General features: G+C 46.1%; 1 protein-coding gene across 5 annotated transcripts in view; it reads right to left on the minus strand.

Annotated features, from left to right (window-relative positions):
* Positions 1–20,050, minus strand: part of CPEB2 (cytoplasmic polyadenylation element binding protein 2) — a 228,501-nt gene that overhangs the window by 87,784 nt on the left and 120,667 nt on the right. For all 5 annotated transcript variants that reach the window (XM_069631941.1, XM_069631939.1, XM_069631940.1 and 2 more), the window contains 2 exons: positions 15,614–15,703; positions 12,555–12,673 (listed from right to left, as the gene is read on the minus strand). In XM_069631941.1, coding sequence (XP_069488042.1) covers positions 12,555–12,673; positions 15,614–15,703 — 209 coding nt within the window. The remainder of the gene's footprint in view (positions 1–12,554; positions 12,674–15,613; positions 15,704–20,050) is intronic.

Consider the following 20,050-nt stretch of genomic DNA (forward strand, 5'->3'; position numbering starts at 1 on the left):
ATTTTTATGTTACCCTTTTCTCACTGATTGGCTGGTGGCAGTGGTTTCATTTTAACTACTGTGGTGTGCATTTACCGCGGGCTGCGTTCGCAGCTGCAGTAAAGCACCCAAGGGTGCCATTTTTGTCAAAATGGCCCTGGTCTTCTTTTTCCGCCATTTCTTTGTGGAAAGTGCCTTCTTGAGATTTACTCTGGGCGCCAAACCAGGTTTGGTCCCATTGTTCATTTTGCCTTTGGTGGGATTCACGAGTGAAGCCCGACTCTGGCTCTAGGGTGTTTGGGGTAGGCAGGAAGTGAGGGAGGTGCCCGAAACTCCCTGTGCTTAGTCTCTTAGGAGACCCGAATGCACTTTGTGGTGATTGGACGGCTAATTGTCCGGCAAGGACAGCCACCCTGCTGGGTGACTGATAGCTAGGCTGGAATGAATGGGAGAGAACTGAATAAAAGGCAAGACTTTTGGCTTGGAAGGCAGAGTCGACCACTGGACGAAGGAACCGAAGAAGAACTTGAAGAGGACGCCTGCTGTAACTTCTGGACTGTTGATTTGCCTGGTGAAGCCCTGCTGCAGTGCCAAAACGCCAAATTCGTATCGACAGAGAAGCCCCTGCAAGAACGACTTCTCCCCTTGAGTTGGTGTGACCAATCAACTCCAAAGTAAGGCACCTGGACATCCATCTCAGAGCTGGTTGAATAGGAGTTGCTGCTGTAAACCGTATAGCCAGGGAGAGGAACACCAGATTGTGTGCACTGCTTTTAAGCTGGCCTAGAGCTCCAGGAAGATCATCCGGACTCCCAGGAAGCAGGACTGACCGAGCCTGAGGCCCCTCAACAGGGTGTGGGACCCCAGAAGCAAGGAAAGTCCATCTCAACAGCCAGGAACGACAGTGTTGCTATTTGTGGTAGACGCGAGGAGCTGAAACACTGAAGAGCCACTTATTTGAAGATTGCCGGTTGCGAGCAGTGGCCGTCCCATTGCAGTGCTGGAGTCCCCAGAAGTCCTCCCTCTTGTCCCCACGACTGAGGCCCAGGAACAGTGAGATCTGCAGAACTGCACAGGAACAGAAGCCATCTGCTGCACCTTTTCTTCAATACAAAAGGTACTGTAAAAAGTCTGAGAGAACTTACCTCTTACTGTAGAGTTGCTTGCATCTTCTACTACTCAAAAGCCTAATCAGCTTGTGGCCCTACATTTGATTCTATTCTTCTTTTCTTCAAAGACTTCTAAAACGTTGTGCAAAGACTTTTCTACTTACCTACCAGAAGTGCTTCATCTTATACAAGACTTTGGCTTAGCCTGTTGTACTGAATGACTCTTCTTAGGGGTTCCAAAAGTACTTGCCTGCTTAAGAATATTTGTGGTCTTAAATAATCTTTTCCTTTTACCAAATTCTAACAGTATTCTAAATGCCAACAGTAAGATATTAATGTCCCCAGCACCCTAGCTCTTGAAGTTGCCTGAGGGTGTAGGTTTTGTCTGTGGGTCATCCAAAAGGGTCTTTACTGATTTAAAAACTAAGAGTGTACAGTATTGAAGTGTATTTGTGTGTTACTTTTATATTGCTCCCTTCTGAAGAAGGCTTATTCTAACTGATAAATCAATAATTGTTCATTCAAGAAACCTTGTGTGCAAGTGACTTTATTTGAATACTTGTCACTGTGAATGTAACTCGCCTACAGCTCACAATGACCCCTCTTGGGAGAAGCCTTGCTGCTCGACATGCTACCAAAGATGTAGTACAGGCTTATACCTGTAGTCATTGTGTGTAGTGCACCCAAAGGGTACTGCATACAAACTTTGCCTAAAACAGTTCAATATTAAACCAATTGTGTGCACCCGATTTTGGTTTCCATTGAAAACACATATCTTGAAACACATCAAAGGTTAAAGCAGCAGAATAAAGAAGTAGTAGAAGCCATAGATAGAACAAGTGTGTCCCAAGGCCATAGAGGGATCTTTATGAAAGCCAAATCCCATGCATTTAAGAACTGTACACTGGTGTTTTGAAGCTGATGAATATGTTATCGAAGAGTATTCAGGCACAGTTGGGAGAGTGGCTGGTGTACATAAAGCTGTGAGAAAGGAGCCGGATACTTGTTCACCAAGGTTGTTTTTCTGCATGGCAAAGACTGTCTGGAAAGTGAGAAATAGTCTAGAAGGCCGAAGCAGTCTATGGTAGCTGCAAGACGGGCACAGAGGCTGCCCTTTCTTAGGATATAGGAAAAATAGTGCCTTGCTTGCTTGTGGAGCTCGTCAGTGCCTTGTAGCAGAGCCTAAATTTGTAATTTCCATTTTAGCAGCAGATTGCAAAGCAGAAGTTGTATTAGCAGTAGCAAGACTGTGGCTGTCAGTACTGTTGAAGATAACTGTGGGGCCAAAGGAAATGCTCTCACAGTTACAGTGCAGAAGGAAGTTGGGGAGGTGTAAATCTCAAGCAAGCACATCCTGACAATTTTACATGAAACACTGCAGAATCTACAAGTGAAGAAGTTGGCAAAGTGGAAGAAGATACTTTTGTCAACCTCATCTATTCTTTCTTGGAAAGAAGTCATCCAAGAAACTCCATTGATGGTTAATTCTTTGTGGGACTGTAAAGAAGGAAGTCGCTCATCACCAATGCCTCACACACATTCTCTTAATACAAAGCTGCCAATAGCGAAACCGTTGGCTCAAAACACAAGCCGGTCTGGTATCAGTCTCTCAGACTCACCGGCTGTGCTGTCTTTTCTAACGCTGCTTTGCTGTAGGAGCCAAGGACAGTACCACAGCGGCAATCGCTCCTCTCTGCCTCGGTTATCTATGCGCGAGAACCCCGGGTACCTCAATCACATTGCAGGTTAGATAAGCCTAAGTTCCTGGCCTTCAGTTTCTTACTTTGCAAGGCTCTTGAAAGTAACAGTCTTTATAGGTCAAGGGTGCTTACCTACTTGCAACCCTTTCAGTTCTCGCCATCTTTCTCCTTGAATTAACCTGGCATTGTGTTTAGCCTCACTCAGAGTGTGCCTTTGTGCTCTGCCTTTTATCCTTGTGGGGAAGTATGTGTGTAACGATCCTGACCTTGGTGTTGGGACATGTCAGGTATACGGCTGTGGTGTTAGTCCGTTGTCGCTCACGGTGAACTGTCCATGAGAAAGTGTGTCGGGAAAGCGGGAGTGGGGGTTTGAATTCAAAGGTATACTACCTTGTAGAATGGGGACAAGGTGTTGGGGATACTGCATCTCACCCGGTGTCCCACTGCCACTCCCTGAGGACCCCTCAGCCAGGTGGTACTCCCACACTAGTCCACCCCCAGAAACTGGATCCAAAAGCGATGGCCATGTCCTGGCCACCTGGATGACAGATCCCCGGGGACACCTTCACGTTTCTCACACACTTCTGAAAAATTGCAGATAGCTAATAAGTTATTCATATAGCGCATTTGCTAAAGAGCTTTACATACAGATTTACATACAGTATCAACCAATCAAAGTTGGTACTCGTTTATCAGCCTCAGAAGGATGAATGGCTGAGTTGGCCTTGCCAGGATTCAAACCTGCGTGCTGCAATCACACACAGGTTGCAGAAGCAAGCACTCAACCCACTGGGCTATTTTACCGGCTTTTTCTGCATTACAGTGTTGTAGCAACCTGATTTAATGGTTCGAAACAAAGTGTACCCCAAGGGGGATGTACATATGTTTAATAGTTAGGTAGAGCTTTGTTACAACTGTGATTTTAATTGGAAAAGTTAGTTCAAGGCCTAGAGTGCTGTGTGCTCAACTCAATCCTTCACCACCCCCACCTGTCTTCGCCTTACTCCTCATTCAGATTACCTTGATAGAATTTGGCTAGACATTAGCATCTTTTTCTGTTGACTAGAGTAGGGTGGACTCTCAATCTGTCCGGAGGGCTGATTCTGAATCTACCTGAACACAATGCCGACAGCGGTGCAGAGTGGAAACAGGCATGCAAACACTTGCCCCTTACTTCAATTCTCTGATAGACAACCCTAGGGACGCTGGGTCCCCCTCAAGTTGAAGTTCTGGTTTCAGGGGCCACTGGTTCGGTGGTATCTTACGGATTCTGGATTGAATTCAGATAGATAGCAGTTTGCTCTCCGACGACATGTGTCTGGAGGTATAGATGTTTGATGGCCCAAGCTTCACAGGAAAATGAGCATCACAGGTCACAATGACAGGAGACCCCAGGAAGGGAGCGACATACACAGTGAAGAACACCCAGATCAGGAGCAGGCAGGCAAACCTCGTGGCTATCAAAATTGCGCCAGAAAGGCCCCTCTTTGTGTTGGAGGGTAGCTGCTGCAGGACGATGGGTCTTGGGACACAAGTAGACGACCTGTGGAATTCCAGGTCAAACTTGGGAAAGGGACTGATGCACCGAAGATGCCCTGGAGGAAGTTTGGCAGCCCACAGGATGGTTTTGGGATGCTTCCGAAGGCAGGCTCTTTGTTCAAGGGTGCAAACTGGTAGGTACTGCCAGTCCAAGGGTCAAATCTTGTGTGGAGGATTTCAGGAGATAGATTTCGTAAATGGTGAACCCCTGGTTGAACAGAGCCGAAACTGTCCTTTCACTAATCTGAACTGCCAGCTTCAGTGATGAATGCCTTTCGGGTTGTTTTTGCAGCCATTGACTTCAACAGGTGGAGGTGTTTCATCACCTCCACAGAGACCATGACAACAAGTTAAATGGACTTTTATTCTTAGTGTCTTCGGCGGCTTGGCAAATTGAAGGCTAGCAGGCAAAGGAGCTAGTCTTTTAGGCTCTTCCCATGCTTGTCCCGCGCCTGCCTCAGGACTCTCCTCACTAGACTAGATTCCTTCTCTGTACCCGATTCATCTGCGCCCATCTTTCTGCTAAGCCACCTGTTGAGTTTGTGTGCAGTTTCTCGGTCCCTCTCGCTCCCCCCTCCCATCTCTGTTCTCTCCCTCCATCTCTCTTATGTACTCTTAACTGCTACTCTATCACCTTTCCTATCCTATCCTAAGACTAGAAGGAAAAATTTCAAGAAAGATCTCCTGTTCTCCAATCCAGGCCTGCCCATCGCCGACACTTACGTCAACGCTTCTCCTAGGCAGACAGTCCCGACATCCTCTTTAGTTCCCTCTCCGGACCTTTCGATTCCCCATATGGTCTCAGTCCTCTCCCCATTCTCTTCCTCGCCCATTAATGGTGGAACCTGATGGGAAGTACTTTTGCCACACTTCACATCCTTTAGTGGCATCATTAATGTCCACCAGAATGGCACTGCCATGGTCCAGGGCTTTCAGCCCAACCTCCTCCTTCTTGATAGGTGTCCTGTCTCTCATGAATTGCCACTCCTCCTCCTGCCACTCCTCTGGCCCCTTCGCCACCACTGACGGGTGTACCACACTGTACCCCTAGCTGGAACACCTTCAACGGTGGCAACCAGCACCACTTAGCTACCCTAAACTCTTGCACTGCAGTTAAAAACACTACTATTACATCTGCAACCTCCTTGTAGACCTGGACGTCCTCACCCTCACCGAGACGTGGTTCACTGCCAGCTCCGTCACCATCATTGACACAATTCTCCCACAGGGCTACAAGATCCTCTCCAAGACCAGGCCTAACCAGCATTGTGGCAGAGTGGCCCTGATCTTCCCTGAATGGGTCCCAGCTACCACCATACCCACTCAGACCTACTCTTCCTTCGAATGCTTCGTCTGCAGGTTTGGTGTCTCTCCATTCCTCTCGCTGACTCTTGCCACCATCTACAGGGCCCCCTGGCCCGGTCTCCCTTTTCCTTTCGGAATGATCTGACCTCAACTCTTCCCCTGGCCTCAACACCAAGCTTCTCTTCCTCAGAGACTTCAATATTCACCTCAACTCGTCTGACGCAATCCGCCGGACACACCTTGGATGCTCTCATCTCAGCAGACATCCCCATCTCCAACCCTCTCACTACACCCCTGTCCTGGTCTTACCATGCTCTCCTGTCCTTTCACCTGGATCTCATGCCCCCCCTCTGCCCCGCCACCCAGCTAAGCCATTCTCCACCTGTCATTCAACCAATGAAGCGAATGTCAGTTGCTGCTTTTCCCTCCACTTTCACTCGCCCTCGCACTCCGACGACTGACTCACACTGACACAGCTCTTGCTAACCTTCACCTCTCGATCTCGAACCCTCGGGACATCCTGGCCCCTGTCACTAGGATCCGCATGAAGCCTGCCTTCAAGTGCAACACCTGGTATGATTCCAACCTAGCCTCTCTGAAAATCAAGTGTAGAGCTGCTGAACGGAAGTGACAGGCTTTGAGTACATCCTCTGACAGACAGGCCTGCTGCCTGCTCCAAAGGTAATACAGACTCTCCATCTGCTCGGAGAAGGCCTATATCCAAGCCTGAAACCACTAACACGGCTGAACGGTTCAGAATCTGCAAGGAACTTGCCAATCCTATTGCAGTCTCTACTTCTCCTCGGCCATCCCTGACCATTTGCACTGGCATCCCACTTCACAACCAAAACTCAGGAAATCCTGTCCTCACTCTCCTCTACCCTTCCCTCCTACTCTCCCCCATACCACCGGATGAGGTCTCTAGACAAGTCCTCTCTATGAAGGTCTCCTCCAAACAGGTGCTCCCCTGCTCCTCCAGAACCATCAAGAAAAACATTGCCGTGCTTTCTCCAGCAGTGGTGGATTTCTGCAATCTCTCCTCTACCCCAGGCTCCTTCTAACTACCCCTCAAGCACTCCATTGTGCACCCTCTCTGCAAAAATCCTTCTGCCGACCCCTCTTGCCCATCTAACGACCACCCTATCTCTATTACCCCCTTCCTGGGCAAACTCTTGGAGAAGCTGGTCATCTCCCAGCTGATCCACCACACTGAATCTGTTGGTTGTCTCCACGACCACCGTTCTGGCTTCAGAGGAACAAACTCTGTACTCCTGAACACCTGTGAAAACTTGCTCTCAAATCTCGATTCAAACTCTCCTTCCATTCCCATCCTTCTGGAGCTTTCCTCTGTCTTTGACACAGTCAGTCATGGCACCCTTATAAATCGGCTCTGTGACAACCTTGGCATCACGGACCTGGTACTTGACAGGTTGATGTTTTCTCTCCTCATCTCACTCTCCACCTGCGGTGTCCCTCAGGGATTTATCCTCTCTCGCAGTGGCTAACATCTACCTTGCCCCTCCAGCTCATTTGATCTCTGCCCGCTCTCCTCACTTCCAGTGTTATGCGGAGGACACGCAGCTCTCCTTCAAGCTTCCCTCCACTGCCTCCTCCTCTTCCCTGCTCATTCCGGATTGTCTGCCTGCTATTCAGGTATGGTGTGCTGCTAACAATCTCTGCCTTAATGCCAGTAAGATAGATCGTTCTCCTTGGGACCCCAGCTTTCTCTTTCCCTCCCCTCACCCTCCTGTGATGCCAAAAACATTGGTGTCATCTTCAAATACACTCCCTCTGTACATCGTGGACCTTGCCAAGAAGGCCCACTTTCTGCCTCTGCATTCTCACTTTCCTCACCTTCCCCCAGAAACTTAATGTCTCCAGAGCTCTGGTCATCTATAGGCTGGACTACTGCAACAGCCTCATCCTCAATCTGCCTAATTCCTCCCTTTGCCAACCTTCACTAATCCAGAATAGGACTGTAAGACTTAACCTTGTACTTGGTGCGAGGATCAAGGTCAAGACACTCTGCATCATCCACAAGGCTTTCTGGGGCCCTGCTACATCCAACTCTCTCCCTAAATACCTCCCTGCTAGAGCCCTTCGGTCTTCTAGCTCCAAGTCTCTGCGGATCAGATGCTTTTCCAAAGCAGAGAGTGGGGGGGGGTGGGGGGTAGATCTTGCCCTTCCGCAAGAGCCCCCCCCCCCCTGGAATGGCCTACCTGCTCCTCTCAGGCTTGAGCCGGATCTCCTTAAGTACTAGAAGCTTCTCAAGGCCCTCCTTTTCTCTCCCACTCCCCTGCTAATGTCCCCCTCTGCCACATTTTTTACTGGCTGCCTTGTTCCTTCTGAGTCATACAGGGCACCAGGCCCTCCTTGCCCAGTCTATTCCAGCACTTCGCCCACACCCCAAACCTGCATTTGCCCTACTGGGCCCCCTCCCACTATACTAGCCTGGCAGGGCCTGCACCCCTACAGAGCCCGATCCAGCCCAGTCCATAGACTTAGCATGTGGACCTTCATTCCCTGCACTCCCTCCATTTCCCTGGCACTTGTCCACCTTGCCTCCCCTTAGCACTTTCGTGCTCTCCACTCCTTCCTGCACTTCCCTTCCCAACTCAGCATTAGCACATTCCTCTCCAACCTGCACCCCCCCCTCACTCTCCTGCACTTCTTGTTACTGCACTTGCACAATCCGAATGACACAAGTGACAAGGCCTAGTAGGAACGTGTTTGTTATTCTTCATACCGATCGGTCCCCCCCTTTTTGTCTTGTGGCACCTTGAAACACCATTTGCTGTCAGGGGCATTATAAATACCCAATATATAAATGTAAAAGCACGGATGAGGGTCTACGAGTGCGATGGCTAGATACAATGCTGGTCATCTTCAACGGCAGTGGGTTATTTCTCTTCATAGGAGTCTTCACTCCAAACCACAAAGACTCCTCCATTTATCTTAAATCCAAGCTGGCGTCAGCCTCAAACCACCAATGGTAAGGATATGCACCATTCAGATGGGCAAGGGATGTCCAATCAGCCTCTTGTCCCACAAATGCTTAGCAACAGACATTACCTAGCTGGAATGTGCATTGGGGAAAGACAGCCCTAAACCACACATCGACCAGGATGCATACACCGACAATTTGCTCGGGAAACGTTTTGTCCAGGAAATAGCTTCCCACATATGCCACTTCCTGACCTGAGAATGCAGCAAGAAGGGCAAAGGATGGGGGTGGGGGGGGGGGGAATATTGGTTGCAGTCATTTTCAATAGCTGGTACTGAAAATGGAATTATGTGTTATGAAATGTTTTTTTTTTATTTTTTTTTTTTTTAAACACAGTAAAGAATATCTACCGCCACCAGCAAGTCTTGCATACCCAGTAAAACTAATAAATGTTAAAAAAGGATACAAGCTACCTCTGCACCACTTTGCTGTAAGGTGAAGTCTGTCACAGTCAAAAAAATGATTCTCAGAAAGGGGAAAGGGTCCTAGTCCACTGGTAGCCATATGGGCATACCAGTGCCCTCACAAGATAGGAGCTGCACAAGGAAAGTAAAACAAAAAGGGTTTACCTACAACCAAAAGTCATAGAAATGTTTCGTGGTGTCCATTGACGGCAATGGGGGTGGGGGGAAGCGGTAAAAAGATAATCCTACTTAACATGAGGCTGTTTTACTGACATAGGTTACTGTGAGCCCACAAAGATACCCTTGCTTTCAGCATAGCCTGATTTAAAGGCATCTAGTTAGTACATTTTTAGGACCAGCCTGATTGACTGGCTTTCAATACCTCTGTGTACTAGCCTGTAATGTGACTGCTTTGCCCTTGTTCCCTGCACTCTGCTTATGGAATCCCATCCTGGGCTCTTTAGCTTCTTCCCTTCGTCCTACTTGGTTGGTCTGGCTGCTCCTTCGTGGGCATTTTCTTGGCAGCACTGTCCACATGTCCTAGGGCATGGGTTGGGTTCCTTCAGTGCTCCAGTCATCGTTCTCATAGATGTTGATGTTTATTTCTCGCAGGTTGTACCACCAGGTGTCTTGTTTGTTACTTCTTTTGGATATCTGAAGATTTGCTCTATGATTCCTGCTATGCACAGTCCCCAACCATGTCTGTCCAGAACTGGGACTGGGAGTAGTTTGCTTTGAGATCTCCCTCCCCCCGCCTCCCTACAGTTTATATCCATTGACTTAAGTGGGCTACCTCCGCAACCAGCTCCTCTTTGGCCTGCTGGTTCTCGAACGCTGTGCCGGATCTCTTTGGGTTTCCCCCTCTTGATGTCCCTTCTGGCTCGTTGCACCTGTGGGGTCGAAGGAGACCTTACCTTAATGTATCCTATAACTGCAGTAGGACCTATATAATCTGGCCCATTTGATTTCTCTGGAATAATTGTTAGAAAAACTTTACATTTCTAAATAACTCAAGATAGATTTTCAGAATCAGCCCTGTGGGCAGATTCTGAGAGGCAACCCTATTCTGGTGACCAGAGAACGATACTAAAGTCTAACCAAACAGTAGTAGGTAGTGTGACTGAGTAGCAAGGCTTAAACTAGTGCGAGAGGGTGAAGGGTTCAGTTAAGAACAAACAGAGCACAGTTAGGCAGAATGTATGAACATGCATTTATTTAGGCCTTGGACAAACTTATTTAAAAACCATAGTTAAAGATAACATTACACATACACTGCTATAATATACACATTCACTGTTGTGGTTCTCTGGCTAGAGAGCACTACAACTTTACTTTTGAACACAATCTTAGCAACTGTAGGGTAGCAAAGCAAGTGAATAAAATAACAAGTAAGAACCACATCAGAGAACTAACATGTAGGAAAGAAACACCATACACGCCCTTATAAAAGAAGGCACTACACCTTGGGCTAGGAGTGGTTCAATGAGCCTTAACAAGTGTGGCAAAGCCAATAAGTAGTTTCTTTTTCACAACATTTGTAGGAAAGTTATTGGGAGACCCCCCTCCTAATCCAACCACCCTAGGTAAAGATCAGTGGAAGATAGTTGACCAGAACTACACCGATCACAGCCAAGCAAGGGTGAGGTAGGGTAAAGGCTTCACACTTGTTAAACCCTATGGAAGGAGGAAGTGGGGGCTTGGCGAAGTACCAACAGTTCTGTTTACTCACCCCTCCCCTGTACTCAGATTCACTCGGGGACTTCTTTGCCAGCTCCTGAAATAGCGGGCCACCCATGCTCTGTGTCGTGGCTCCTGTGAAGGGGGTCCACGAGTCGCAGGTGCAAATGTCATTTTTGTGTCAGGATTTGGATCCGGCTAGTCGATGGTTCCACACTCTGGCTAGACAGTTCATGGCACGGGACAGCTGGATGACCTTGCATGATGAAAAAAGGACCACCACATTGTTGATTGCCTCAGAGAATCCCCAAGATACGATGCAGGCAGAGATCAGCAATGGCCACTTTCAACCCTTGTGGTGGAAATGAAGTGGTCCGGCAAGTCCCTCATCGTGCCGGAGAGCTTCCACTGCAAGGGGAGGCTTCTTGTTTCTCAAGTCAACGGTCTATGGAGTCCCAAGTTTGAACTCAGAATGAAGGCTTCCAAAGGCAGGCTCCTCAAGCAGGGGTTGAGGCTGGCTGTTCCCACCTGTCTGGGAGTCGTAGCACAGATGAAGGCACAGTGCATTGCTGGGACTGTTAATGAAGCCACTACGGGACGGTTGCATTGACGAGTTCTGGGTTTTCCGCAGGAAACTCCTCTTTGTAGGGGTTTTGACTACAATTCTGCAACATCTAGTGACCCTGAAATGACGTCCAGGGTGATTTAGACCACCAACCTAAACCTGAATATGTCAAAGAGCTTAAGGGAGGTTTGATAACGATCTAGTCATGTGTGAACAGGGCATCCAATACATTATACCAGGTTTGGGGTTATTTTCACACTAAGCAGTACTTTAATTTGACCACATAGTGGCAGTGGGGATTTAAAAACCAGAGATACTCATACATGACGTTGTTGCTTGGTGGATCCTCCTCCGGAACACCTGTGAAGAACATGAAACTGGGGATAAAGACGTGGTACTAAGTGATGAAAGCCGAGAATGTACCTTGTAAGAAAAGGATCTCCCCTCTTTTGCTGCTTTGTGAGGCCCTCCCTCACCTTTGCGGATCGATCTCAGCTGTAATATCGAATTAAGACTGCAGGGCACCAGAACTAACTGGATAGTTACCCAGGTAACTTGACAGTTGTGATATGGGACTGCTGAATACAATTGCTTCCCACCCAGGATGCTCTGCTTAAGGTCGGAAGTGCAGGACACGTGGCAGAAAAAAATACAAATCTAGTGAAAAAGATGGTTGAGGCAGAGGAAGGGCTCTAGGGCAGAAGACAGACAGCCCCATTGACACCAGCCAGACAACCCTTATATCACCCCCAATTACTGTTCCTGTTGCATAATTGTAATGTATAAATGCTGTGCTTTAACCTATGCCTCCCCGCCACCTGCCTATATTCAAAGTACTCGTAAAGCAGTCTGCTGCTTCTCAAAGCTAGGTCAGAGCTCAATAAAACCCTAAATGAAAAGGAACTAAGGGCAGTGAATGCTTAAAGAGACAGCCTCTTTTTAGTATGTTTTTCTTGACCAGTCGCATCCCAACCAGTTGGGAAGGAGGGCAGCAAATTAAATATTGTGATGGGGAAATCTCAAATAGGGGGTGCTGAAGATAAACAGTATGGTGTGTGGGGTACAGTTGACCAACTACCAAAAAAAGGATGCAATGAAGGGTGATGCACAACACACTGTATAGTTATGTTCACATATTTTCATTACAAGGAGATAGCAATTTCATTAAGTTCCAAAGCCGATATCAAAATCAGGTCTTCCAAGGTCAGACTTCTAGCCAATGACCCTCTCATCTACTTCTTTTAACCTTAAAACTACAGCAGGTTTACTTACTGGTTTGTCCTTGATAGTTGGGCTAGAAACACAGAGATAGAGCTTGCCATCCTCTTCAATACACGCATCAATCAATGCCTGCACAGAGCTCTCCTCTTGAAACAGAAGAAAAGCATAACCTACAGCAAAGAAAAATTGGAATGTTGGTTTTAGAAAATAAAGTCATGCCTGTCCTGTAAAACATTTTTCCTAACCGTTTCTAAAAAGGTGAATGAATGCACAGCCCGGGCAAAACAAATAGTGTACATATGTTTTGACATACATCTTAACTGTCCAGCAATGTTTTTATTATAAAGGGAACAGTTCTTGTGCATTAAACTGAAATATGTCGATATACAGTCCACATTCAGACCACCACACATTTTAAACATGCATCTGTTTATGCCATCCATTGACCCCACTGCCCCGATTAAAACACAGAAATCCAATGAGGAACATGAGCAATCCTATGGATTTACGGTATATGGCATAAAGTCCCCTCCCCGCTAAGGTGCCCAGTGCCAGAGTTTCATAGTTTCTAAGAAGTAGCTCAGTGGCAGATGTACTACAGTTTGGGCTTCACAAGGAATGCAAGCCATGTTACCGCATTGGTGCATGTTTGAAGGACTTAAGACTAGTGCAGTCTTAAATACTACTCTCTGCTATGCGGTAGAATAGGGCTGCCTTTGTGCCTGTTAAACCCTGGCTCTCACTTCCTTTGTGGGTCGTTTAGGTATTTGGAAGTCATACTCACCAGAATGGTTGGTCGTCTGACCTTTTGCTTCCAGCCAGCTCTTTGCAGTGGAGTGAAGCCCCTGCCTGCCCCCTACTTCAGTCTCTTCATTTCCTGTTCTGCTACTTGGAAAAAGCAGGTCTGCAGGCCTGCTTAAGGTGTTTTTCCCACTGATTTTACCATTTAAAGAACTTACTTTGCTATACTGGCTGGGTACAGTGGCTTGGAATATCCCGGTTTGGGTGTTTTGCCACTGGAGGTCAAGTCCTGGTTCCTGAAGACTCTTGCTGCCCCCACATATGCAGGGGGAGAGGGGCAGGGGTTGGGGGCGTGGGTGGGTTTGAGCCTTCCATGCTGTACTTGTTTTATAGACAGTTTACCACTACATCCTACCGTTTCCCGCAATGATCTTCAACTTAGTGTGGGTTGTCTGTTGTCCAGAAGAGTGATGAATGCCTGTTTCCACCCAGTTAAATCTTCAGTTCAGGACGTCTGAGAAGACAGGGTCGGGGAGAGTGTAGTGGTCTCCAACCATGATTCCCATCCTGGGATTTTTTGCTGCTGTGCTGCCTTCGTCCTTTGTCCATGGAGTAGCTGGGAGCCATCTTTTTTGGTTCCATCACCTACCCAATCTTCCTCGCCGAATTTCATTCAGGCTTTGCTTGTAGACGTTGCGGGAAGGTCCTTTCTTCAAGCATACTCAAGGTTTAAGTACGGAGCAGAAGAGGTACTGGAAAGGAACAAGTCATTTACCTGTAACTCTTGTTCTCCGGCATGAGTCTTGCATAGATTCACATGCTCATGAATATTCCCAGTCAGGCTGAGAATCCTATATAAAAATTAAAGCAATTAACTTTAAGCTAAAACGGCTGGTCTCCTCTATAGCCCATCAGTGTCCTTTGAGTCATACTGCCCCCTTTTAATGACACTCGTCCTTCTAATCTTCACCCCAGGGGGCCATCTTCAGGTTTGGTCGTGCACTTATTGGTAGGAATATGAACCCAGAAGAGCCAGAGTGGAGAAGATTGAAGGGTTTGCATGTGAATCCATGCAAGACCCATGCTGGAGAACAAGAATTACAAGCAAGTAATAGTTCCTTCTCCAGCATGGGGTCTTGTATGGATTCACATGCTCATGAATCAGATTACAAAGCAGTACAAATACAAAACCACATGAGACGGCAATGCTCACAGAAGCAATACACTCACCCCTGGAACCGACTCACCTAAAAAAAAAACAAAAAAAGTTGTACAGCACTGATTGACCGACTTGGGTATCCTCCCTGGAATCCCTGTCAACACGGTAGAATTGTGATAAGGTGTGGATGGAGCCAAATCTAAACGTATAGCTGCCACTAACCTACTCATTAAACCTACTACTTAAACCTCTGCAGGCTGATCCAATTACCTAGGGAGCGGGGGACAGAAATGGGAGACTAAGAGGCCCCCTAGGGTACTGAGCACTCTACGTGCAACCAAATACCATTTAACCTTATAATGAAAGTAAAAAGGTATGAAATGGCAAGAACTTCAGGAGAAGTCCCTATGGCCACCAAAAAGTGATCAATGAACCATTTAAGTCACAGGTGAAAAATAAAAACATGTTAAGGGTGCCCATAAAGCGGCCCTAAAATCCCCAAAATAGGAATTCTGGCTTAAGAACTGAGGAAGCTCAGGGGCAGGTTGGAAAGGTTATCCCTGGCACCAACCACAGCATTTTTTGGGAGGATAGCTCAGCAAGTTAAGTGCTCGCCGCATAGATTGCCAACTTGCGGTTCAAAAGTCACATCTTAGCATGACAGACATTGCCCTTCATCATACCAAGGTTAATAAAAGGAAACCAATTAAGTTGGGCAATAACACCTATCACAGTGCTTGAAGTTGGTAGGAACCCTGAAGAGCTATATAAAAAGGTTATATTTTTCCTGCATAAAGTGCACTGCTTCATATGTAGTACTTAGGATAGAGCTATAGCAGTAACCATGTGTTTCAGTATCAACAGGAACATGGCCCTTGCTAAGGAAAGGAGGATCGCGTTTACATTTTAGAAAATGTTAACTTTTCAAAGCGCAACACACCAGAGCAGAATTCTATATTCAAACTACATGCTATAAAACATATTCAAACACCAAAAGCCAAAAGGTGAAACTGTCGAAGTAGCACACTTTTATTTTCAGACATGCATGTTTTCAAGTGCCCTTTGTAGATTACCGTTCTACCGAACCAAACATTCCACCCACTAAGCCAGCCACCTCCTAAAAAAAGCTAAAACAGTACCAATGTCACTGGGATGTTGTGCACCCGGAGACCGCTTCTCAGATTAATAACAAATGTGTCTAGAGTATTACCTTTAGGGGGAAAGTAGGACTTGCTTTCTGCTTTGTGAGGCCAGTCCACTACAAGAGGCCCAAATCGCCGGAAGCTAGCAGTAATTTCATCTAGAAAAGGAAACATTATTTAACATTGATGCATCACCAAAGATAACAAATGTGCACAAGATTTCCTACTATTATAACAAGAGAATTTTCAAGTCTAACAGAAATAGCAAATAAGACATTAATGATGTGCCTAGCGCTTAATTCAAATTATTAAGCAAAATAGAGAGCTATACAATAAGCAGGAGATAGATGTAGCGTGCTCCGAACTAGCACGGAGTAGCTACATCTAACTCATCAGTAAGCATGACCATCTTGGCCACTCCCTGAACAATGCCACAAGCGTCCTGGTCTTGGTTGGTATCGGGATGTGATACTAGGGGCGCAGAAATGTGGTGGGAGACAGTGGCATCTCATTTTTGCTCAGTTACTATTTCTAGCCCCTTCCAATGTTGCCTTTGGCAGGGCATATTTTTAAAGGGGATCGAAATACAGTCATCTACTGTTTCCACTTATGCCCACTGGAGCTTGTATAGTGCATATGTGCTCTGCCACGCCTACCCGCGCCCCATCAATGAGTTCAGCCGTTTACAATCCTATATTCTTTTGAACACATCAACATGGATAAACTTCATCCTAAAAGGCTAGCAAATGTATTACAAATTATAGGAATAAACCTGTGGAATTCCAGGTCTGTGGTCAGATCTACCCTGCCTCAAAATGCATTTTTGAATGCACAATTTATATTTATTTGCATTACCAAAATCTGGGTTTTATCCCCCGAGTGGAAATAGGACACTTTTCACAAATCGGCGTTTCACAAATCAATTCCAGTTACCACTGCATCAGATAGAGTGTGGATAGAGTGCAAGGCATTCTCGACCAATCACACTGGATACCTATCCCATCAAATACATCCCACTTGATGTGGCTTATTCCTTTGAATTACATATTCTTTACTTTTGTCCGTTCTATTCTACTGTTCTTGAAACCAATCACGCACCCGAGCAGATAGCCCCTTTTCACGAGAATGCGGATTGGTTTCTCGTTTCTCTCCGCCAGTTATGGTTTGTGATTTCAATATTGATTTACAACTTTAAAGTGTCCGTTTTCCACTTCTTCAGGCCTACAACCTTTACCATCCCAGTCAACACCTACAAATTGAACCACACTGAACTAGATTAAACACTTAACACACCAATCACTAGATTAAACAATCATTTTACTCTTCGATCTTTCTCAGCTATGCACCTAACATAAGGACTTCCCATAGTCATAAAAAAAAATAAACATTCATTTCCAGGAAGCATCTTAAAAGAGAATCCTAAATCACCAACTACACCACACCCTCATACTGACATGTCTGTGGCAATACAGCTGTCCACTTCTCTGGCCTTTGAGATTTCCCAGCTACTGTACATGCATCTCTTGTCCTTAGGGCCTGATCATGAACCAAACCCATCCCCGTCCTAGCTCCGATATTCCCTCTCTTTCCCTCCTAGATAGTACTTCAGTTCTCTCTTGATAAGTCTTACATTTGGACGTTCACCATCTAACACAACAAGAGTAAAAATAAAATACAATCACAACTAGTCTGCAAACAGAGGACCACCACACAATCCTCCTCTTGTCACACACCCACCCTCTGGAACTCTATTCTCAGCATCGACTCGGACAGCCCCTACAATTTTCAATATTTCGCAAAGCTCTCATTAAGTCTTTTTTAACAGCACTTGACCATTGACTTATCCAAATGGATGCTCAGAAAGCAACTCACAGTACTGCGCTACTGTTAAAAGATGCCAGTCCAAACTGTCTATGCAAACAGTGTACAGGGCTCACTGACTCGAGCTAAGTCTGCACTTCAAACAATAAAATAGAAATGTAAAAATGAAGAGTGGGTGTTACTCCTTATTCACCAGTCGTATGTGGTAATGGACTACTAATACTATATTGCATCAATGCTGCATACAAAATGATCTGTTCCTAATTTTCACTCTCCATCTTACAATTGCTCCATGCATCGCAGGCATGTCAAACGTGATTGGCTCACCACTCCAGTATGGTCTTCCCAAAGTAATTGAATAGAACTTTGCAGTGCCCCTCTATTCCCCAGCAGGGCCCAATTGGACCGTATACCCTGAAGAGTCGGTTCCCCTTCCTTCATCTGCCCCATTGCCACTCCCCACTATCTGGAGTCTCATTAGGGAGCTGCTGGGCAACTTCCAGATTGTCATTTCTTTCTCATCTCCCAGCTTCTCAATTCATCACCTTGGAACAGCTCCAGGTACTGTCAAAGCTAGCAAACAACCACTTTGCCATTCTATACGAGGTCTTATCTAGAAGTAATATCTTGCTTAGCTGGAGGGCAGTCCAATAAATGGGTTTTTCTCCAGTTCTTTCATCGTGGTTTAGGTCAGTTCTCTGAACTCCTTTGTTTTAAATAGCCATAAAGCAATTAATATATATCCTAACATGAAACTGACCGATCTGGGACACCTCATTCAAGATGGATTCATCTTGCATTGGATGTTGAAAAATACCTCAACCTAATTTTGGAGTTCCTCACCTTCACATTAGTCAGTCTCATATTAGATACAGCAAGTTGTCCAGTTGTCCAGCTCCCACACCACTAATTCTAAACCATGCACTGATATCACTTCCCTTGCTCCAGCACAAATGTAATCAGCTGGGCAACCAAGTAGGTAGGTGGGATCTTAAAATTCACTGAGAGGCATCAGCAACTCGTGAATCTGACTCAAACCACCCATCAAGGGAAACCGGAAGTAAACACTGTATTATTAGACATCACAGATGGCGCAAACTGCGTACCTAGGCCCACATACCCGGCTTGTCAGTATTTCCCACTAGATGCATGCGAGAATTACCTTCACATCATGAAGTAGTACGAAGTGCCCATCTGGATAATAACGTTACCAATGCAAGGGTGGAAAAATATTACAAAAAAGGATACTACTGAAATACATCATGCATCCATACAATTACATGTTTACATGAATGGTATTTATAAAGCACAATCTTAGCTGGGAAGCAAAGGAGCACTGAAGATAGGGGATGCACCTAGGCGGTTACAGGTAGGGTGCCAAGGTAGCTGGGATGGGTAGGGGAGCATGGAGGGAGCACTCGAGGGGGAAGTAGGGTTGAGTGGCACTATCCATCTATGGTGAAATTCTTTTGAAGGGTAATGTACGATAGAGGGGGCAGTCTTGTCTGCGTTAGTTACATGTTCCAGAGACAGGGTGCATAGCAGGAAAAGGACAATATCCTAGGTGTGTCATCTCTTGAACTTTTTGTTTTCAAGTCTGGTGATGCTGTGGCCTCTGGTTGTGAAATGGCCTCTGGAGATGGTGAGTTTTTTCGACCAGATATAGTGGGGATTTGGATGTAAATGCTTTGTAGGTGATGGTGCTGCATTGAAGATGTGCGTTTGAAGGCTTAGGCAGTACTGGGGGAGATGTGGTTGAGTTTTGTTAATCCTGTGACGATGTGAGTGCAGTGCATGTGAATTACGGAGAGGCCAAGGTGGCATCTCATCTGCGACTCCAGTGAGTAGGCCTTTTCAGCCATCCAAGTTTGATATTACCGAGGTTTAAGAGACTGCTCTGAAACTCAGGGTAGGGACCAATCACTTTACTTTGTAGAGGAGCACAATCTGGTACCATGTTGTTTGGGTCTTCTTCTGATGTGCTTTTTGCATGCATGAGCGGTCACAATCAATGGTAAAGACAATAGATTTTGTAATGGATGAGAGCGGAGGGGTGAATCAGTTGAGCTTCATTTCTTGTACCCAATTCTGGACTGGGACATGCATGTAGGGTTACATAGTAGAAGAAACTCAGTGAAGTTGAGCTTTGGGTAGGGGCTGGCAGTGAGGCTTGGATGTGGGACAGATAGTGCTTCAGTTGATGGATTTTGCTGATGCAACTGAGCTTTAGGTAGACCTGTGTGAAATCGGATGATTTGCACCAGGTTACAGCCTTGTGGAACTGTAGGTTACTGGGTGCTGCTGGGATCTGTTAAGGTCCATTTCAATTAGTTTGTGTTTGTTGGAGAAGTAGAAGGCAAATAAAAAGGGGGGTGAGTGATCATGTGGGTTCAGATGTCCATATTTTTCCTTCCAATGGAGGATCCCTGGCATATTTTTGCTGCATATGTTTTAGTGAAAGAAAGTATTAGCACATAGAAGGGCATACGACGGAGATCAGGGTGCTGGAAAAGGTGAATGGATTTGTTTTTACTACCACAGTTGGTGTGGAGTCAAAAATATGCAGTATTTTGAGATGAGATTCAAACACTTAATGATAGGTTAATAACTGCACATTTTTGAAAGTTGAACTTCTTATGATCAATCTTGATTGGCCCAGCAAGATTAGTTGCTAAAGAGTCAAG

This window comes from Ambystoma mexicanum, chromosome 6q (assembly GCF_040938575.1).
Source record: "Ambystoma mexicanum isolate Mex_15411 chromosome 6q, UKY_AmexF1_1, whole genome shotgun sequence".
Classification (NCBI taxonomy): Eukaryota; Metazoa; Chordata; class Amphibia; order Caudata; family Ambystomatidae; genus Ambystoma; species Ambystoma mexicanum.